The 23,319-nt window shown below is 40.2% G+C and overlaps 1 protein-coding gene across 9 annotated transcripts in view; it reads left to right on the top strand.

Annotated features, from left to right (window-relative positions):
• The first annotated feature begins 4,419 nt into the window (after positions 1 to 4,419).
• The window catches only part of EML5 (EMAP like 5), a 139,848-nt gene continuing 120,948 nt past the window's right edge, over positions 4,420 to 23,319 (top strand). For 4 of the 9 annotated variants that reach the window (XR_011504730.1, XM_070514171.1, XM_070514172.1 and 1 more), the window contains exon 1: positions 4,421 to 5,108. Coding sequence is in view for 7 of the 9 variants with exons in the window: in XM_070514171.1 (XP_070370272.1) it covers positions 4,912 to 5,108 (197 nt within the window). In the remaining 2 variants the exon portion in view is untranslated. Of the gene's footprint in view, positions 5,109 to 23,319 lie in introns of all 9 variants that reach the window. The other 5 variants (XM_070514168.1, XM_070514167.1, XR_011504731.1 and 2 more) reach the window with 4 other exon arrangements.

Here is a 23,319-nt window from a genome sequence, read left to right as displayed (position 1 = left end):
AGATCTCAGATCCACTTCCTCCAAGGGAAAAAGGTAGGGGTTTTTATCTAGGGTTTTAGGTAGAGGAGGGGAAATGTATGGACTTGCTGTGTGGTGGTCCCACCAGCCTGCATTTGGCCTTAAAGACTGAATCTTGATATTTGGACCTTGAATTTCTGGGAAAGACAGCTCATTCTTATGCTAAGGAGGGACAGAAAGCCCTGGTTAGTTTTAAACAGCAGTTGATTAGGCTGAATATGCACAGCTGCAGTTAGCAAAGTTTATCTCAAAGTTTTTGCTCTAGGAAGATTTTTTAACCTCCTTGTTCTCGGTTTTAAACCTAAGGAAAAGATGATTAGAACTTGAACTGAACTATGGCAATGGAGATTGGGAGGGTATGGATGTAGAGATGGGGATGGAGTTTAGGGATATTTCTAAAATAGAGTCAAAAGGACTTGGTAACTGGATATGGAAGCGAAAACAGTGAGAACCAAAGCCAACTGTCTAGCTTTCCAACCTGCCTAACTGGGGGATTATTGATATTGTAAAGAAAGAGAAGATGGCAAGGCGTATAGATGTGTAGGAGAAGGTAATTTGGTTTGAGACTTCTTCTATTTGAATTATATACCAGTTTTTAAGGCTTTAGGTGGAATCTAATAGGCATTTGGAAATGTGGTTACTGGTGGAGAACATCTGCTGTTTTTGCCTGCGTGACATCTTGGGTTAGCTTTAGAATTTTTTTCAGAGGAGGGTATTTGGGTGGCAGTCTGGTTAGAAGTCTTGTCTTAGAGCTGCATTTATTTAGCAAACACTTGTTGTCGTTTTTAATTTAGATTGCACGTGTATTTAGTTATGTGTGGAGCCTGGGGAATACTAAAGCATCTAAGTCAGCCTGGGTAGCCACTGCTAGCATCCATTCCTTCTTATTCTGGTAATGTCACTTCAATTTTCTTGGGAGGAACACCTCTATCCCACTCTCCCTTCCCGTGGTTTTAGTGCACCTGGCACTACACTATGGATCCAACGGTGGGCACATATTTCAGATCAGTCAATTGGAGACATTGGGGCTGACGTCTAGGAGTTTCCAGGGGAACTGCTGGGAAAAAAAAATCTTTCCACAGGGATTGCTAAGAGAATACAATGTAGAACTGGAGCTGTTGGCAGCTAGTTTGCTTGTCTGGCAATGGAATCAACCCAAAGGAAAGTAGATCTGAGTTAATTCTGAAGACTTGGTTCTGAAGGCCCCCAGGATCCAAGTGCATTAATGCTAATTCTAGTTTCAGTCCTGTGTGGCATTAAAATTCCCTTTTTATCTTAAGCCATTTTGAGAGGGTTTCTGTCATGTACAACCAAAGAAATCTTGACTAATACGGTATTGAAGATGAGAAAAAGTTGCAAGCTTCCAAGTTTCAACTATTCAAGATAAAACTAAGAGGATCCTATTATGAATACACAAGTATTGTCTTTTATATGTAATGGCCAACAGATACGTATGAAACATCTACCACGTAGTGCCACTCACTGTGTTAGCCTCTGTACATAAAACAGAAATATTTGTTTTCTGTTGGCTACAGAAATATTTTTATGGACAGCTTATTAAAATAGTATTATAATTCATAAGTTGGCTGCATTAGTTTGTTAGAATTAATAGAATGAATTTTAGCTTTTATCTAATTTCGTATCCTTTGTCTTAAGTTTCTTTTGGAGACTTGAGGGTAGCTAAGTCAGTAGCCAGCATGTAATTTGTTATTTGCTTGAATTTTAGAAATATCTCAAATGTCCGGAATATAAAACTCCATACTAGGAACTCAAGTTTCAGGATATAGATTACCAAAGGGTATTTGTAGCTTATATCAAAAATGCCTAATAGAGGTCTACTTGTTGATATGTATAACTTTTGGGGTCTTTCTCCTCCATCCTTATTTGCGTTACTTTCAAAGGGTATGGATGGTGAAATCTCATCTAGCAATAAAAGCTTAATTAAGCTTTCTGAGGTGACATTAGTAATAACAGATTATATAAAATTGTAGGGGTAATAACTAATCAGGATTTTTTCCCATCTAATATTCATGAATGTTTCATTTTTCAGCCACCTTTGTGCCTCAGCTGTCTCTTTGGGTCTTGAGTTGTCAGCTGAGGATGGTTTAATTAAGAATGTTTTTGCTTCACACTCCACCCTTGGGTCATTAAAAATCATCATGGAAAATATGATAATGGAAGAATAAATTATTTAAATCTGTTATTAATATGAGTACTTAAATATGTATCACGGGATCCATAAGACATTGCACTGAAAAATCTGAACAACAGAACAAAGTTTTTCTTATTCTTCACTACCCTACATCTCATAAAAATTACACATAACCAGCAATTAATGTACCACAAATGTATAGCAACGAAATATTTTATCTTTTCTAAGTTCAGTGCTTAAATTTAAATAATGAACAAATTTTTTTTTCTCCTCAGGGGTTTTCAAGGAACTCACTAGCGAGTTAGCAAACATATTCTTATTAAAAAACAAATACACATGACAAAGAGAAATTGTATGTGCCTTTCTCCAGGGAATCCCACACAAGCTTTTTTATGACTTCAAAGACACTTCTCAAGCCTGAGTTCTTTTTTTCTTTTCAGCAAGTGCCAGAAACCCAATCTACAATCCTCTTCTCTTTCTGCTGAGATTCTCGTCATCCCTAGCCAATAACAAGCTGTGGAGTGGGACACACTTCCCCCAATCTTGCTCACCACCCTCTTGTAATTCTTGGCTGCTCCTGGATATTAGGACAAGGGCCCTTTTCATTACAAGAGTTGTATAGCTAATCACTCTGATAACTAATACACTTGAGGATCTCTGAAAGCTTGGAAATTTTATGAAGTTCTTACAGTCGGTTTTTCCTGCATCATAGTTCCTCACTATTCTGTTAGATGATTGCTGTGAACTACAGTGGATTTGATTTCTACTTTTAGCTCTGCTGGCAGAGTTCACCAAATCTGCTCATTCCTTCAGAGTTTACTTTTCATGACATTTATGCAAATTTCTTCCTCTGATATGGCCCTTCTTCCCTGCATGTGGAAGTCATAATGAAAACTGAAAAGGTATTCTCTTGCCTCAAATTGGCAATTTGGATCTTTTTTTTTAAAGATTTTATTTTTCCTTTTTCTCCCAAAGCCCCCCAGTACATAGTTGTGTATTTTTAGTTGTGGGTCCTTCTAGTTGTGGCACGTGGAATGCCGCCTCAGCATGGCGTGAAGAGTGGTCCCATGTCGGTGCCCAGGATTCCAACCAGCGAAACTCTGGGCCACCAGAAGCAGAGTGAGTGAACCTAACCACTCTGCCATGGGGCGGCCCCCAATTTGGATCTTTGAGGAAGTAGAGAGTGGGTAGCATTCATTCCAAGGTATGGGTACCATATAGGAATCATCACTTTTGTGCAGTCACTGTTTTTTGAAAGGATATTAGTTTATTCTAGTTTTTGTTAGATTTCCAAGTTTTGGTATTTTCCAGGAAAACCAAAACAGTGATTTTTTAGACATGGAGGATTTATAACAGTATTTCATGAATTATTTCTTGTTATAAATCTGGCAGCTATCGTCCTGCACTTAAAACCTTTTAAAATATGGATTTCAAATTATTTTTACAGGTTTGGTAAATCTTGGCCGTATTCCTGCCAGAAAGGGGACACTTAGAAAACCGAGTAGGAGGGGAACTGACAAAGTGAGGAATTCATCGCTCCTAGCACTTTTGTGTTACACGCGCATTCTCCAGGATCACAATCTCATGCCATCTTGCTTCACTCTTACTACAATGTAACAAGTATCAAGATTTTATTGGTGTTCAAAATAGTAATTAAAAAAATAAATTCAGGTATCATTGGTACTTATTAAGAAACTGGATCCGGCGTGTCATTTTACCATCTAAACTCTACTTTCAGCTTTGAGGTCACCGACACAAATAAGAAAACGTACACTGAGGAAGTCAGATTTTATCCCCACTCAGTGTCTGATACAGTGAGCACTAGGAAGCAGAAAGAAAATACATATACGCACACAAAGGCATTAGGAAAAAAAAAAATGAGGTTAGCATCCAGGTGCTGATTCTCCCAGGCAGACGCGTAGCCCTGGCCGGGTACAGGGGCCTTGCAAGACCGGCGACGCTTCCGGAGCAAAGATTCCCAGCAGCAGGGGGTGGGGGTCGACAAGGGTCGGCACCGGGCCTGGGCGGCTTCGCGGGGGCTCAGCGCCCGGCGGGGGCCGCACGCGGTCAGGACGGCTGGGGTCGGGGAGCTAGACGTAAGTAGGGAGCGACGGCGCGGGCACGGCGACCCACCGCCAGCCCCCAGGGCTCCCCGCGCTTGCTCGGACCCCAGCTGGGAGGGGCGGGGCGGGACGAGCGCAGGCGGCGGCGGCGGCGACGGCAGGGAGGGGGCGGGGCCGCGCGCGGCCGCGCACCCGCTGCTGTCCTCGGCTCGGGGGCGCGCGGCGCGTGCTCGGCGGGCCGGAGGACGCGGCCGCCGCGGAGGGGCGCGAACGCCGCCGGTGACCCGGGAAGGGAGCAAGGCGCGCGGGCGGCGGCTGAGGAGTGGAGGCAGGAGGCGGGCCGTCGCTCGGCGGCACTCGCACCTCGGCGCTGCGGGCTGAGGAGACGAGGCGAGCACCCCCTTGCCGGCCGGCGGCGCCCGCGGCCCTCAGCATGTTCCGCGAGGCGAGGGGTTTCCTCCCGCCCGTGGGCTGAGGCGGCGGCGGCGGCGGCGGCGGCGGCGGCGGCGGCGGCCAGGGGAAGCGACATGCACCTGCCAGGCGCGGCTTAGAGGACGCGGCAGGCGGGGGAGTCCCGGCCGCCAGCGGAGGGCTTTCTTCGCCGGGCCGCCTCCTGCTTCCCGCGGCCCGGGGCCCGAGCCGGAGCCGGAGCCGGAGCGGCGGGGTGGGCGCCCCGACATGGCGGCCCGGAGCGCCCCGAGCTGCCACCTGCGGCTCGAGTGGGTGTACGGCTACCGGGGCCACCAGTGCCGCAACAACCTCTACTACACGGCGGCCAAGGAGATCGTGTACTTCGTGGCGGGCGTCGGCGTGGTGTACAGCCCGCGGGAGCACCGGCAGAAGTTCTACCGGGGCCACAGCGACGACATCATCAGGTACCGAGGGCCGGGGGTGGCCGCCGATCCCCGCGGACCGCCCGCGGAGTTTGCACTTGCCTGTCCTTGCGGGGGCGAGGACCCGCTCCTGCGGGGAGCATCGCCCCAGCAGGAAACCCGCAACTGTCTGGTCCCAAACCCACCCGACAGACCTTTCCCCATCTTCGTGTCCTGGAGTCTCTCCCTCGGGTCGGTGCGGTGACACCGAGTCCGCGGATCCCCTGGGCGTCCGGTTTTATGGCTTTGCACCCTTTTCCCTCCGTCAATGTATGAAAACTGCAAAAAGGTTTATTTTGGTGGCACTTGACTCCTTTAAATCCCATCAGAGATTTCTGATTAAACGCGTTCTTGAAACCAGGGCGAAAGCTACCTAATAGAGAACTGATAAAAGTACCGCAAGCTGTAGGCTGGTCCTGGGGAGCGCGCCCAGGTGCATCCTGGAGGGCACTCACCTCTTGGCCATAAGAATTAGTTCAGGTTTCACTGTCTGCTGTTATCATCAGATAGAAAAGAAGCCCGCAACCTTCAGGCTATTCACTGGACATTAAAATTTGCACACCTAAAGGCAGTTTGGGGGTAGGTTTTATCTGAAAAAGCTGCTAAAAATGATTCCACTGGTTTCCCGTTCTTTTATTCCTTCTTCATTAAGCTACTTCTAATTAAGTTTACTTTTGTATTTTAATTTAAATCACAATTTTTGTTTGCATTTTTATTCTTCTTGGGCAGTATCTTAGAGTTGGTCCCAGTGCTTGTTTACATATCTTGAACGATTGGTGTATTTGAAATGTGATTTTCAATCAGTGTCTCAGAATTTTTGTGGCAAATAAAGTTAAAAGCTACAGAAATTATTCTAGGTTGTTGATTATTGTCTCAAGCGCAGCATTTGTGTCCTTGACAGAGGAGAATATATTTAAAAACATTTTGAGACTATATGTGTGTGCTGCTTCTGAGTTTTTAACAGAGGCTCTGTGATTGGATTTCGTTACTCAGCTTTATTCCCTTATTTATGTTGCACAGGATTTACATTGGGCATTTCAAATCCAGTATCTCGGTTTGATGTCTTGTAGGCAAGAAGCTCTGGTATTTAAATTCTGTCGATAACAAAGTTGCTCTTCTGTGTTGCATCTCTGTACATCGGTGATGTGTAAGAGGGAAAAGGGGGGCTATGACAAACAAAAACAAAAGGTAGGACAAGATGGAGTAAAGATAAAGAGAGCAAAAATTGAGATTGTGGAATAAGCAATGAGGTGGTATTTTTGGTTCATTTGTTGTTCTTCACCCCAAGAGTGGACTTTACCGCAGTTCCTTGTCTTTTTCGCTAATCCTTTCCAGTTTCTCTGTTCTTTTCCATGTGTTGGATCTCACGCAGTACAGGGGATAGCAGCTTTACCTAGTTGAAGCAGGCTTGACTGAAGCCCTCCTCTGGATGCTCAGTCTATTCGGTTGAATTCAGTAGGTGGGGTAGGTGAGAAGGATTTTGAAGTCTTCTCATGGTGCATCCTTTTGTTTTTACTACTTGGTCGTTGACAGCAGTATGGTATGAAAGCTTTCTGAAATGAGATATGATTTATTTGATGGGATAAATTATGTTTTGTTTATTCTAGCAGTAATTAAAAGCTGTATTATATGTTACATCACTTGAGTTTTTGTAATTGTGTTTCCATCAACTGTAAGGAAGTAATGCCTTTGCCTTCGTTTGGCACAACCCATACATATATCTCAAGATATTTCAAATGACAAATTAATATTTTGCTGTAATTAGATACTGCTTATGATTTTATGCAAATGATTTTATCCTTAAAATAATGTATAACACCATAAAAAGATTTCCTGAAAAATTGCAGTGGGGTAGTAAAATCTAAATCATATAGCATTGGTGGCACAAATGTAATACGTACTAAGAATATAACTTAGAAATCAGTCAAAGGGATCTGGAAATTCTATTTCAAACAATAATGACAGAGATAATTCTTGTTTGTGAAATAGATCAGGCAAGTGTTCGAACCTTTCACTTTTTTTCAGTTCAAAGTTTGAAATATAAGTATAGAAACTACAGTGGTTTTTCAGTTATGTCCCAGCAGAAAATGTAGTATTCATAAATGTTATGCGTGGTGGAAAACAATGTTGCTGTAATGTAAGCCTTAGTAATAAAAAGTCATTGCTGTTTTTATCGTCTGTTTTGTTTCCACATTTGCTTGAAACTTTGGTAAAAGTTTTTGGTCAAATATAACTTAGTTTGGGGCTAAGACTATTCCAGATTGAGCAGGTCATTGTCCTTAGGTTTTAAAAATGTAAGTGCTGTATTGGTTGTAAAGACTGAATCATGACCAGTCTATCATTTGTTTCTCAATTCTCCTGTCATCTTGTTATATCTAGTATTGCCAACGGTGGTGCCACGTGACTTTTTATCATTTTGTCTGTGTTGCTTATAGTTGTCTGTCTTCTTTTTGCCATATATCTCTATACACTTCTTTAGTAATTTATCCTTTAGTTATATTTATTTCAGTGCTACTGAATTATGTAGAAATTTATTTAGAAATTAGCTTCACCGTCAGAAATAATACAGGAATTTTAGAGTTAATTTTTCTTAGTTTTTTTCCTGAGTCTCAAGTTATATTGATAAAATTCTCCAGTTGTTAAGTGTTTATTACAGGTTTAAGGCTAAGTTATAAAATGTACTAGACTACCACCAGTTTTAGTGTAAGATGCACACCTATAGCTTTGTCTGTATTTTGCAACTTTTGCCAGTTGTCTTCCCAAAGGATGTGATAGCTTTTAAAATTTATTTTTCTGCTTACTGCCCGTCAACATGTTTTTGACAAGTTTATTCTTGAAATAGTAGATATTATTGACAGTTTTCAAATCATTTATCACCAGTAGAGACCATTGATGGAATATAGCTAGCTTGGTGCATTTTGGTACGACTGTTTTTTCCTTTAGACAAAAATGAAAAGTGTAGCTCTTTTCTTCAGTTGTGGTAGGTAGTGTTCTTAAGAAAGAAAACTGATCAAGCCTCACCATAATCTAGTAAATATGATTTTTTTTTTAAAGATTTTATTTTTTCCTTTTTCTCCCCAAAGCCCCCCGGTACATAGTTGTGTATTCTTCGTTGTGGGTTCCTCTAGTTGTGGCATGTGGGATGCTGCCTCAGCGTGGTCTGACGAGCAGTGCCATGTCCGCGCCCAGGATTCGAACCAACGAAACACTGGGCCGCCTGCAGCGGAGCGCGCGAACTTAACCACTCGGCCACGGGGCCAGCCCCTAAATATGATTTTTTAACAGCTCTGTATTTATGGTATGAAAACATCATTTATTCAACACAAGTCAAAATTGTAGTTGGCAAAGCAATTCAGAATGTATGATATTTCTGTGGTAGATCAGTATTTTTTGTGTTTATAGGGGTTGAGGGTAGCAAATTTTTAAGGTCTGGCAGGAATTACTACAAACCTACTTGTTGTCCAGTTAATGCTTCCAGATATGTGGTCAGTATTTCCCAAAACTGGCTGATCATCAGAATCATTTAAGGAACTTTTTGCCAATTTCTAACCTTTTCCTCAGGTGCACTAAGTCAGAATCCTGTAGGTTTGGAGCCCAGAAATCTGTTTTTTGAAAGTGCCCCAGATGATTCTGTTTGGGAAGCACGCTGCCAATCTGTATCCCAAAACATGCATGCCTAGAATTCTTAACATAAGCAGTTTGAGAAATGGATGTAAACCCTCCCCTCAACCTGGTACTAGAATTTTCTTAAGCATTGTGTAATATCTAGAAACAGTACTTCAGAAAGTATTAGAATACATACAGATTTAGTAAAATGTCTCTCTGTTTAAGTAACTGGAGTTAGGTGAGCTTAATTTTCACAGACTATATAATCTGTAAAATTTCATTTTATGTGTCTGGATATCAAAGTGTTTATGGTTATTTGTTTTTCAAATACTGCATAATTTAAGGGATAAAATTAAGACATGTTTTTGGGGAAAGGTAGGAATTATCTAGGATAATAGTTCAAATTGTCATAAATGTACATTAAATGTATATTGTTTACTTAGGGAAAAGCCAAATTTTTAGATTCACATCATAGTTATTTTCCTTTATTTTATATTTCATGTCAAATATGCAGATAACTAATAAAATGTATTTTGGATGTATTAAGGAAAACATATGGAATAATACATTCTTAGAAACTATTAAGAGCTTGCTGTTCTTTCAAGGGCTTTTGACTCATCAAAGAAATGTTTATTGACCATCTGCTTTGTGCAAAGGTCCCTGCCTTAAGGTGTTCAGAGTTTAAAGACACAGTCAAGTAAAGAGTCACTTAGAATACTATGTATACTATGGATAGCACTAGTATACCTGTGATAGGGTGTGTACTTGGGACATAACAGTTCATAATGATGTTTCCTGCTGAGCATAATACCTAAGCTGAGTCTTTAAGGAAAACAGGGAGGAAGAGTCATCAGAAGAAGTGAGTGAAGGTCTCCCATTCTGGGAAGAGGGAGCATGGTATGCAGTGGTCTTGTGTTGAGAGAGGATATTTGGAAGAATTGTTTGTACTGACTATCTTCAGTTCTTTCTCTCCCGTTCAGTCTTGGCTCCACCCTGTTTCACCATAGCGGCTCGTGTCAAGGTCACCAGTGACCTCCACGTTGCCATATCCAGTGGTTAATTCTCTGTTCTCATCTTTTTTGATTTATCATCTTCATTTGCCACAGTGGGTCACTCTCACCTTCTTGAGACACTTTAAGTGGTACCTGGGACACATCTTAGTGTAGAAATAGGTATTTATTGGTTCACTTATTCTTTCAGAAAATATTTATTGAGCACTTATTATTTGTCAGGAACTATTCTTAGCACTGGAGATACAGCAGTGAACCAAAAGGATGAAATTTCCAACCTTCATGGAACTTATATCTACTGGGGCTGGGGGTTGGCGGGGTGGGTGGTAAGACAGAGAATAAGCAAGCTAAATTATATTTTTAAAAACAGGAAAGTGAGATAGAGACTATTGGGAACAGTTTAGATAGGTATTTGGATAGGATTGACAGGAAGGCTTCACTGTAAAGTACAAAGGTAACACGAGTAGAGACTTGGAGGTGAGGGACTGTGCTGTGTGGATATTTGAGGGAAGGACCTTTCAGGCAAAGGGACTGCCAAGTGCAAATGCCCTGAAGTGAAATGCCTAGTGTGTTTGAGGAACAGTTAGAAAGTTAGTGTGGCTAGAGTGCAGTGAATTTGTGTGAACGTAGTCAGAAATGAGGTCTGATGAAGTGATGGTGGTGGGGGCAGATTGGGTAGGACCTTATAGGCTATCGAGAGGATTTTACCCTTCCCATCTGAGACTGGAAGTTATGGGAACAATTTAATCAAATTAATGACATAATTTGACTTAATGGTTTAACAAGGTCTCTCTGGCTTCTATACTGAGAACAGACTGAGAGAGAGGGGCAGGATGGAAGCAGAGAAACCACTTAGGAGACTGTTGCAATAATCCAGTCAAGAGATAATTGGAGGCTTGAACCAGCATGGTAACAGTGGAAGTAGTGAGAAAGGGTCAGATATATTTTGAAGATAGAGGTGGCATGATTTACTGATGGATCAGATATAAATTGTGACAGAAAGGAAAGGTGAATGATGTTTGCAGTTTTTGGCCAGAACGGCTGAAAGAATGGAATTGTCAGTTACTGAATTGGGAATGACTGTGGGAAGAGTAAGTTTTCTGTTTTGGGAGAAAGAAGATCATGAGCTCTGTTTTAGAAGCGTTCCATTTGAGATACTAATAGACAACCAAATTTCGGTTGCAAATTAGGCAGTTGAACATACGTGTCTATAATTCAGGGAAGCAGTCTGGGCTGGTATAAACTTGGGTGTTATCAGCATATAGATAGTGTTTAAAGCCATGAACCTGGATGAGATCACTGAGGGAGTAAGTATAGATAAAGGATCTAAAAAGTGGATTCCTGTGGTACTCCAACATTTAAATACAGGGGAGGTAAACAAGAACTGACAAAAATGTGGCCAAAGAGGCAGGAGGAAAACCAAGAGAGTGTGAAGTCATGGAAGTCAAGTGAAAAGAGTATTTCAGGGAGAAAGAAGTGATCAGCTGTATCAAGTGAGGTGAGGAGTGCTTCACCTTAGTGGGAAATGTTAGCTGTTTTGCAATAATTACATTGTAATCGCAAGACTCTCTTGGAGACTGTGTGTGTTCCCTGGTTCAGGGGAATGGGAAGGGGTAGGGAGCAGAAAGAAGTTGTCAAAATGAGTTGTCATTATTAGTATACAAAACTGGCCTCCTTCAAGATTGTCCCAGCAGCTTCTAGTTTGCTTGGTTATTGAAAAATGGCGCATGGCCTGCCGCCCTACATCCTTGCTATTTAAAGGTGTAGTCCTCAGACTAGCAAACGTCAGCATCACATGGGAGCTCATTAAAAATGCAGATTTCAAACCCCACCCCAGACGTATTGAATTAGACTCTAAATTTTAACAACATTCTCAGGTAATTTGTAAGCATATTAAAGTTTCAAAAGCTCACTCTAGGTCTGTGGTTTTCAAAGCATTATCCTTTAACCAGCAGCATTAGTATCACCTGGAAACTTGTTAGAAATAAAAATTCTCAGGCTTCACTTCAGACCTAATCGGAAACTTTAGGTATGGGGCCCAGCAGTCCATTTTAGTCATCTCCAGGTGATATTGATGTATTTTAAAGTTTGAAAACCACTGCTCTCGATTGCGATTCTCAGCCCTGGCTGCATATTAGAATCACTTGGAGAATTAAAAATGAAGCAAACATAATAAAACCACCAGTGGCTAAGTCTCATTCTTAGAAATTTTGATTTAATTTGGTTAGGGTGGGTCTCAGGTATAGTTTCTTTGTTGTTTGCTTCTGTTTTTAATTTTTAAGCTTCCCAGATGAGTCTAACATGCAGCCAGTGTTGAAAACCACTACTCTACATATAGTAGTAATCCATATTTAGCTGGTGGGCTAGAAAGTCAACCTCAGAAAACTCAGGGCCTAGCCAAATTTATTCACTTGCTCTTATGCATCATATAACAATGTGGATCATTTGCTAAGTATTAAGATCCCTTTAAAAACTTGGGACCTCTTGCCTAAGGTCCTCCCATTCTGGACATCCTTGATTGGAGATTACCCAAAAAAGCAATCCTTGCTATGATTTTCTGTTGATGGATCTGCTCAGTATCATCATGGGCTGAAAATACTAAAAGACACATATTTTGTATTGTTCGTCCAGAAAAATGGTCACTCACTGGGGACCTGGAAGGTTCATTTAGTGGGCAAAATTAGGTGCATCCTGGATGGTATCAAGTGAGGTGTAACCCAGTGCCCCAGGTGATGATTTCAACAGACTTAGGGAACAGTTGCAGTGGCTTCGGCTGAGTGATTTGGGCCATGGAAAGCCCAAGATTGTCTACTGATAAATTTCTATTTTGGAGCCAGGATCTGCTCCAGTCAGAAGTAGACCAAATATCCAATATGTTAGCATTTGATCCAGGATGTTAATATGTTAAAATTTAGTATAAATGCCCGTCAGAAGGACAAATCACCCCCACTCTATGAAATTGTACAGTGGATATATTCACATGGAGAGTGAAAATAGCACCCTAGGTTCATGTCCAATCAGGGCAAAGTAGCTGGGATATTGTGCTTCGTAGGGCTTGAGGTCACGTTGCCACTAACCAAGCATGAAGGAGCCACTAATAGCTGACTGACTTCTCTTTAGGCCAGCCAGTGTCCTCCTTTGTGTCTTCAGTATGGGTCAGTATTCTGAGACATCATAGGACTGGCAAAGGGTTATACCTAGCCAGCGTAAAGAAACTATCTTGGCTACAGTGGTATCTATTTTAATTATAGGGTGACATATGATACTACCGTATTGGCCAAAATAGCAAGAACTGGTACAAAAGCCTTAATAGCTCGTGGATTTCCTATCTACAGTATCACTCTCAGGTGGCCAGTGTAATTTAAAGGTGGATTGGATTGTTAAAAGATCAAGTGAAATATCATGTCCACCTTACAACACTATCTGAGGTAACAAGCATAGGGGAAAACATTAAATAATTCCTTGGTGGCGTTTGACTCCTAGAACCAGGGGATAGGCATGAGACTGAAGATTGACATTGCACCCTGGATCTAGCTATTTTGGAGGCCATTGGCACGCTCAATTCATCATACTACCACAAAATGCGTAATTTTTTTTTTCTGGGATGGACAGCTCATAATGCTGGGTTGGCAAACAAGGGGTTGTGATTGTAGGAGGTGTTAACTCAGATTTCACTCTAAAAGTTACCTTGTTCTTCACAATCGGGGGAGAATACCTGATTTTACTTCCATTCAGAGGCTGGGGGATATAGGGATAAAGCAAAGAGACAGGTTGGTTGCGAGATGAGAATTCTGGATTCTATCATTGCCAAGGGGTGGATGGCTCAAACTCTTGATGGAAAGGGAGATGTCATGGGTACTGGACACATGGAATGTGTGGCAGAACAGGGAGCACCTAATTGAAATTAAAGGCCCAGAAATAAATTGACGGCAAGAGAAGTGTACGTAGCCTGTTCCCCAGATCATTTGGAAGAACTGAGATGCGCAGTTGCCATAGGTCTCCTGGTCAAGGAAATCCTGCTGCCCTTCCTGTTCCTGGGAATCATGTACCTACTTCACTTCCCAGCCAACAAGGACATTCAGTCTCTGCCTCAAATCCGTTGGAATCTATCTTTTTTCATCACTATGAGAGACTTTTCTTTCTTGGTCAGGAGATACAGTACTAGACACCATTGCCTCTGGTGTGGAAGCTCACATTACATATTCATTTCAATCACTCAAAGTCCATAGTTTACCTTAGGGTTCACTCTTGGTGGTGTACATTCTGTGAGTTTGGACAAATGTATAATGATGTGTAGCCATCATTATAATATCATACAGAGAATTTTCACTGCCCCAAAAATCCTCTGTGCTTTGCTTATTTACTACCCCACACCCTACAACCACTAATGTTTTTACTGTCCCCATAGTTTTGCCTTTTTCAGAATGTCATATAGTTGGAATCATACAATATATAGCCTTTTCAGATGGACTTCTTTCACTTAGTAATATGCATTTATGCTTCCTCCATGTCTTTTGATAGCTCGATAGTGCATTTCTTTTTTGGTGCTGAATAATGTTCCATTGGATGTACAAGGCTTGTTTATCCATTCACCAGCTGAAGGACATCTTGGTTGTTTCCAGGTTTTGGCATTTATGAATAAAGCTGCTGTAAACATCCATGAGCAGATTTTTGTGTGGACACAAGTTTTCAACTCCTTTGGGTAAATACAAAAGAGCACAATTACTGGATTATATGGTAAGAGGATGTTTAGTTTTGTAAGAAACAGCCAAACTGTCTTTCAGAGTGGCTGTAGTGTTTTGCCTTCCCACTAGCAATGTATGAGAATTCCTGTTGCTCCACCTCCTTGTCGCATTCGGTGTTGTCTGTGTTCCGGATTTTGGCTATTCTAGTAGGTATGTAGTATAATCTCATTGTTTTTATTTGCATTTCTCTGATGACATATGATGAGCATCTTTTCATATGCTTATTTGCCATCTGTATATCTTCTTTGGTGAGGAGTGTGTTAAGGTCTTTGGCCTGATTTTTAATTGGGTTTTTTGTTTTTGAGTGTTAAGAGTTCTTTGTGTATTTTGGATAAGAGTCGTTTATCAGATGTGTCTTTTGCAAATGTTTCCTCCCAGTCTGTGGCTGTCTTCTAATGATGTTGACATTGTCTTTCATAGATCAGAAGTTTTTTATTTTAATGAAGTCCAGTTTATCAGTTGTTTCTTTCATGGATCGTTTTTTTGGTCGTGTATCTAAAAAGGCATCACCATATCCAAGGTCATCTAGGTTTTCTCCTATGTTGCCTTCTAGGAATTTTATAGTTTTACATTTATATTTAATATAATATATAAATATTATTATATATTTATAATATATATAATATATATAATATATTATATATATATATAAAATATAGTTTTATATTTAGATCTATGATCCATTTTGATTTAATTTTTGTGAAGGGTGTAAGGTCTGTGTCCAAATTCACTTTTTGTATGTGCATATCCAGTTGCAGCACTGTTTGTTGAAGAGATTATCTTTGATCCATTGTATTGCCTTTGCTCCTTTATCACAGATCAGTTGATTATATTTATGGAGATCTGTTTCTGGTCTTTCTGTTCTGTTCCACTGATCTATTTGTCTGTTCTTTTGCCACTACCACACTGTCTTGATTGCTATAACTTTATAGTGAGTCTTGAAGTTGGGTAGTGTCAGTCCTCCAACTTTGTTCTTCCTCTTCAATATTGTGTTGGCTATTCTGCATTTTTTGCCTCTCCATGTAGACTTTCAAATCAGTTTGTCAATATCCATAAAATAACTTGCTGGGATTTTGAGTGGGATTGCATTGTTGGTTCACAGCCTCAGGAATTCCCCTGATGAAAGTTCGTAACTGTCCCCTGTACATGGAAGGCAGGGAGAGACTGAAGAAAGAGGCAGTTTTAATAAGCAAGGGAACTTACACGTGTCTTGGGCGACCACAAGATGAGTAGATCTCCATACCTACCTGCCAGAATCTTTAGAGTTTATATAGAGGCTTTAATGGGATTCAGTCATGTATACAGTCCAGATGGTCTCAATAACACATTACTCTCTCAAGGCTGTGTCCTTGAAGTGGATCCTTGTATAGGAATAGTGGGCACAAGGTACATTCCAAGGACAGGGGAGTGGGAAGTAGCCTCTGATTGCCTGAGGTCAACCAGTGGCTGTGTCCTCTCCATGATCTCCCAACATGCATTGACTCTGAAGATCAAGTTGGGAAGAAGTGACATCTTGACAGTATTGAGTCTCACTATCTATGAACATAGAATATCTCTTCATTTAGTTAGTTCTTCTTTGAATTCATTTATCAGAGTTTTGTAGTTTCCCTCATTAAGATTTTATATTTATTTTGTTAGATTTACACCTAAGTATTTCAGTTTTTTTGGTGCTAATGTAAATGGTATTGTATTTTTAATTTCAAATTCCACTTGTTCATTGTCAGGATATAGAAAAGCAATTAACGTTTATATATTAACCTTGTATTCTGCAACCTTGCTATAATTGCTTATTAGTTCTAGGAGTTTTTTTGCTGATTCTTTTGGATTTTCTATGCAGACAATCATGTTATCTGCAAACAAGACAGTTTTATGTCTTCCTTCCCAATATGTGTACCTTTTATATCCTTTTCTTACCTTATTGCATTAGCAAGGACTTCCAGTACAGTGTTGAAGAGGAATGGTGAGAGGGGACATTCTTGATTTGTACCTGATCTTAGTGGGAAAGCTTAGGGTTTCTCACTATGAGGAGATGTTAGCTGTAGGTTTTTTCTTTTTTCAAGGACGATTAGCCCTGTGCTAACATCTGCTGCCAATCCTCCTCTTTTTCCTGAGGAAGACTGGCCCTGAGCTAGTATCCGTGCCCATCTTCCTCCACTTTATATGTGGGATGCCTCCCACAGCATGGCTTGCCAGGTGGTGCCATGTCCGCACCCAGGATCTGAACCGGCAAACTCCGGGCCACTGAAGCAGAACATGCACACTTAACTACTGTGCCACTGGGCCAGCTCCTAGTTGTTAGCTGTAGGTTTTTTGTGGGTACTCTTTTTTATTTTTGGTGAGGAAGATTGGCCCAGAGCTAACGTCTGTGCCAATCTTCCTTTACTTTGTATGTGGGGTGCCACCACAGCATGACTTGATGAGCAGTGTGTAGGTCCACATCTGGGATCCGAACCTGCGAACCCCAGGTCACTGAACCAGAGCATGTGAATTTAACCACTATGCCACTGGGCTGGTCCTTGGATATTCTTGATCATGTTGACAAAGCTCCTGTGTATTCCTGGTTTCCTGAGAGTTTTCATCATAAATGGGTGTTGGCATTTGTCAGATGCTTTTTCTGTATCTGTTGATATGATCATGTGATTTTTCATTTTTAGGCTATTGATGTGATGGATTACATTAATTGACTTTTGAATCATACCTGGGATAAGTCTCACTTGGTTGTGATGTATAATTCTTTTTATATTTTTTGGATTCAATTTGCTAATATTTTGTTGAAAATTTTTGCATCTGTATTCATGAGAGATATTGGTCTGTAGTTTTCTTTTCTTGTAATGTCTCTAGTTTTGGTGTTAGGTTAGTGCTAGCCTCATAAAATGAGTTAGGAAGCATTCCCTCTGTTTCTGTCCTTTGAAAGAGATTGTGGAGAATTGGTATAATTTCTTGCTTAAATATTTGGTAGAATTTACCAGTGAACCTATCTGGGCCTAATGCTTTCTATTTTGGAAGGTTATTAATTATTGATTCAATTTCTTTAGTAGATCTATATCTATTGTAGATCATCATCATAGATATGCTTATTCAGATCATCTGTTTCTTGTGTGAGTTTTGGCAGATTGTCTGATACGTGTTTTCTTAAGTATTTGAATCTTATATATAAAATTATGGATTCTGTGCTTTTAATTTAACATTATAAAGTAAGTTTTCCCCAGTATTATGAAAAATCTCCATACATGTTTTTAATGATTACATGAGAGTCCATCCTGTGAGTGTACCATTGTTATTTAACCATTTCTTAAATGTTGGACATTTAGGTGGTTTTCAAGTTTTTACTGTTATAAGTAATAATGCAGGGACAAAAAGCTATACATAATGATTTTTATGTATTGAGGATTGTTTCATTCACAAAATTTATTTTAGCACCAGCAGCTTCTTTGGAAATTCAGTTAACAAATATTGATTGAATACCTGCTTTGTGCTAGTCATTGTTCTAGGTACCTAAGGAGTACTAAGGAGTAATATGAACAAAAAGGGAAAGTCTCTGTCCTAATGGAGTACACATTCTAGTGGAAGAGAGTAAGATAATAAATGCATAATAGTAATTTTAGATAGTGATAACAACTACAAATAAAATAGGGTAATGGGATAGAATATGTTGGGATGACTAGGAGTAGTCAGGGAAGGCTTCTCTAAGCAAGTTACATTTGACCTGAAGCGTGAATAATAATGAACGAATCAAGATTTGGGAGATCATTCTAGACAGACTTTGAGAGCCTAATGAGCTTGGTCTTTTGAAGGGACAGAAAGGCCACTGTGGCTGGAGCCTATGAACAAGAGGGAAAATAGTGGAAGTTGAGGTTCGAGAAGTTAGGGCAGATCTTGTAGAGCCTTAGAAGTGCCATATAGATAGTTTTGTTTTTATTCTAGTTTAATAGGAAGCTATTGGAGGATTTTAACCAGCTGAATGATGAGGTCAAATTTGTGTTGTTTTAAAATATCACTCTGGCTATGTTAAGAAAACCCTAAAGGGAAGCAATAGAGGACAAAGGGTATGTGGTTCAGATTAGGGTTGTAGCAGAGAAGATGGGGGTGATGATAGAGCCAATAGGACAGGCTATGGAATGTGTGTGATGAATAAGGAAAAAAGAAGTGATGAGGATAAAATTTAGATTCTTGGTCTGAGCAATTGAGTGGGTAGTGATGCCATTTACTAAGATGAGGAGAAGTAGATTGGAAAGTGAGTAAGGAGGAAAAAAATTCTGAATGTGTGAAATGTGAGTTGCCCATAATATGTCCATTGCTCTGGGCTAGAGATATAGATTTGGGGGTTATCACTGTACATATGCATCTGAAGACGTGGGATTGGATGAAATCACCTGGGAAAGGAAGGGAAGACAGCCTAGACAAACCCCTCGGACACTTTAACATTGAGAGGTTGGGAGTGGGAGAGGGCCTAACAAAGGAGACAGAGAAGGAAGGGCTAGTATATTACAGAATCAGGAAAGCCTGGAGAGGAAAGTGTTTCTAAAGGGAAAGAGTGGGGGCCGGCCCGGTGGCGCAGCTGTTGAGTGCGCAGGTTCAGTTTCTTGGCGGCCCGGGTTTTGCCGGTTCCGATCCCGGGTGCAAACATGGCACTGCTTGGCACGCCATGCTGTGGTAGGCATCCCATGTATAAAGTAGAGGAAGATGGGCATGGATGTTAGCTCAGGGCCAGTCTTCCTCAGCAAAAAGAGGAGGATTGGCAGTAGTTAGCTCAGCACTAATCTTCCTCAAAAAAAAAATAAGTAAAGGGAAAGAGTGGTCATTTGTGTCAAATACTATTGAAAAGTGTTGGAAAACAAGGACATAGAATTAACCATTAGATTTGACAAGGTCACACATGACCTTGAAAAGAACTGCTTCAGGGAAAGAGAAGGGACAGAAGCCTAACTGGAATAAGTTGAGAAAATAAAGGTAAAAATGTTGAGACAACTCTTCTGAAGAGTTTTGCTGTGAATGGGGAGCAGAGAAAATAGGGTGGTAGGTGAGGGGTCAGGGAGCTTTTTAAATAAGTGTATTTGAATGCAAATAGGAATGACTCAGTCATGAGGAAGCAATAATGCCAGAAAACATAGTTCTAGAAATAAAGTACTCGAAAGTAAGGGGAATGAGATCCAGAGCACAAGTGAAGAGTTTGAGGAATAGAGACATTTCTTCCATTTTACAAGAGGGAAGCCGGAGTCTGCTGGGACAAGTGCAGTTAGGTTAGTGAATTTGTTGGGGGCAAAGTATCTCCTTTAATTCCATCTATATTATTCGCTGAGTACAAGGCAGACTTATCAGTTATGAGGTGAATGTTGATGGTGGGGTACTGTGGTCATGAGGAAGTTTGGAGGTTGAGAGAAGGAAAGCAAAATTTATCAGCTAAGTGTTAATAGGATTGGGTGATAGTGTAAAAATGCTCACTTGAGATCTGTGAGGATAAATTTAAAGGAACACTGATGAACGCAATTGTATATAAGAAGGGAAATCTATGAAGATAACTACCTTGAAGGAGACAGCCCCCTTTATGTTTGTTTAATGCGTTACTACTTTCTAATTATGATAAATTTAGAGATTAAATGCTTAAAATAACTAATATGTAATTGTGGGATTTGATGACAGTGCTCTTACCTACGTAATTCTCATTACTCAGGAATAGTAATAGGGAAAATAACTTAAAAAAAAGAATTTGTTCTTTCCATGTGTTTCAAATGACGGTGTCATAATATGGATGAGTAATCACCTTGTTAAACGTTTTAGAATAAGAATACACCTAGAGGAGCCGGCTCCGTGGCTGAGTGGTTAAGTTCGCGTGCTCCGCTGCGGCGGCCCAGGGTTCAGATCCTGGGCTCGGACATGGCACCGCTCGTCAGGCCACGTTGAGGTGGCGTCCCACATCCCACAACTAGAAGGACCTGCAACTAAGATATACACCTGTGTACGGGGAGGGGAGGTTTGGGGAAATAAAGCAGGAAAAAAAAAACAAAGATTGGCAACAGTTGTTAGCCCAGGTGCCAATCTTTAAAAAAAAAAGAACATACCTAGAAATGGTTGCTTCTATCATCTTTCTCCCAAATCAATTTCTAAGTGTTATTGAGTTTGACTATATGTACGGCAATATGCTAGGCAATATGTGGAATAAAACTTAACTGTAGATATTAAGTTGACTTCAAGAATACTATAAAAACACTCATGCTTTCTTTTTCATTAAGAAAATTGGAGCTATCAGAAGAGAACTTTCAGATTCCACCCACCCATCAGCAATACACCAGCTCCTGTCTCGTATTAATCCCTCCCCTAGTGCACAATATCCTGCCCTTTTTTTCCTGCTGCAGAAATTCTGCCCTTCTCCTGTATCAATATTTTTGATGATTCTTCTACTGGATGATTCCTGTAAGAATATAAAATATGCTCAAAAATAGTCTTCTCAGGGGCCTGCCTGGTGGTGCAGTGTTTGAGTTCATGTGCTCTTCTTCAGCGGCCCGGGGTTTGCCAGTTCAGATCCTGGGCATGGACCTATGCACCACTTATGGAGCCATGCTGTTGCAGGTGTCCCACATATAAAATAGAGGAAGATGGCACAGATGTTACCTCAGGGCCAATCTTCCTTAGCAAAAAGAGAAGGATTCACGTCAGATTTTAGCTCAGGGCTGGTCTTCCTCGGGGCGGGGGTTGGGGGGGACAGGAGGGAAAGTCTTTCAACAAATGTTCAAACCAACTGAATATCTATATGGGGAAAAAATGAACCTCAACTATATACCTCACCGTATACAAAATTTAACTCAAATTGAGTCATATATCGTAAACGTGAAAGCTAGTACTATAAAATTTCTAGGAAAAAAGCAAGGAAATAGGACATAAAAAGTGTGATTTATAAAAGGAAAGATTATAAATTGAACCTCATTAGAATTAAAACTTTTCAGGCTTCTAGGTAACTGAAGACAATGGCAGGTATGTAGTAAGTAACCTCCCAAAATCTCTTCTCCAAACAATGCAAAATCACTTCACAACTATGAAATTTCTATGCAAAACCTTAGCCTTACCATTATTTAAACAGAGACTGTAAAAACTGTAAAGTAACTGTAAATAAAAAGAGAATAATAAATTCTAACTACAGTTTCACAAGCTCTCTCCCAGGACTCCACTGCTGAGGTTTACGGAGAGCAACTTAAACTAAAAAACTGAGATAACGGTATCTTGACTGGGTACTGTAAGGATACAGACAAAAAGAACTATGGATAATACTATAATCTAGTTGGTAAAATTGTTTCTCACAGGCCTAGCAATTCTGAAACAACTTTGTATATACTAAAATGAAATAAGTAAATAGATTTCAGATTATGAGAGCCCGATTTCTCACTCTTGGGGAAAGAAGTTATAAATAAGGAAAGAGAGAAGTATTAAATGAACCCTGTGGTTTGGGATTAGAATCAGAGGTATCAATATGAACTCATGGTTTTTAAATATATATATATATATACAGATAGATACAGAATGCAGATGTGTGTGTGTAAATGCGTTAGTATACATACATTTCCTGGCTCAGTCTACAGAGGGAGCCTGGAAGCAGTAACATTCCAGTAACAATGAGCACACCTACTGCCTAGATCTTGCTATCTAAACACCATTCTCCAAGAAAAGGAACAAGGGCTTCCTGGAGAAGTAGTTCATTACAGGGCTGGAGCAGGAAAAATACTAGATAAGCCTGGAATATTTTGTGATGCAACAAAGTAAGTAAATGCGAAAGAGATGTTGGCTTGTTGAAACAATAAGGGAACCAACTTGAAGGATCTCCTAAAGGCCAAAGATGGAATGATTTGAGCCACAAAATAAATAATGATAGTATTGAATTTCAAATAGAGTAAAACTAGGAGTCATCAAACAACAGGCTGTTGGCCAAATATGGCTTGCTGCCTATTTTAATAAAGTTTTATTGGAAAACAGACATGACTGTTTTTGCAACCTTTTTTTCATTATAGTTCCCCCAAGGAATCCTTTTAGCTATTTTTTTTCCTAATTGTCCCAACCCACTACAAAATTTTAATAGCACACATATACTATATGCCAATTTATGTACTGTATGTATATCTGCTTTATACATAAAAAGAATAAGACATCCATACACACAAGAACTGATTTTTACTCTCCTGGAGGTGATATTGCTCCCAATGAGAATGTATGGTTTACATATTACATACATACATTTACAATCTGTGGCTGATTTGGCATTATAATAGTATCACAGAGTCGAGTAACTGTGACAGAGATTGTATGGCCCACAAAGCCTAAAATATTTATTGTTTGTTCCTTTATGGGAAAAGTTTGTTGACCCTTGGAAAAAAATAAATACCCGTGAATTCAAGCTGATATAAACAAACAATGGATTAAATAAACTAATAAGGGAGAAAAGTTAGTTCTTCCTTATTGTGGAATTCCAACTAATAAATGTAAAAGAAAAGAGGGAAATAAGAGGAATACATTAGGTGAATACTGTAGTAGTAACTGTTTCTGGCAACATCCACCAATAGACACTAAAATTAGTCAATGGAAGTTTGAGGAGAAACAGAATTTGCATAATCTGAGAGCATCTCCCCTCAAATGCTTATTGACTATGAAGAGAAGCTTTGTGGTGACTTAATGGTGGAGAAGCCTGGCAGGCACCAGCTTATCCAAGGGATCGAGATACGCATCATCAGTAATCATACATATTGACATCCTCAGCTCCTTGATATGATGCACTAAGGAGAACAAATATAATTTTTACGATATACTTGCCAAAAATGCATAACTTCACTCCATCGTGAGAAAACATCTTACAAATCCAAATTGAGAGAC

This window comes from Equus asinus, chromosome 7, assembly GCF_041296235.1.
Source record: "Equus asinus isolate D_3611 breed Donkey chromosome 7, EquAss-T2T_v2, whole genome shotgun sequence".
Taxonomy (NCBI): Eukaryota; Metazoa; Chordata; class Mammalia; order Perissodactyla; family Equidae; genus Equus; species Equus asinus.
Note: the sequence above shows the minus strand (reverse complement) of the source record. Positions and strands in the feature narration are given on the sequence as shown.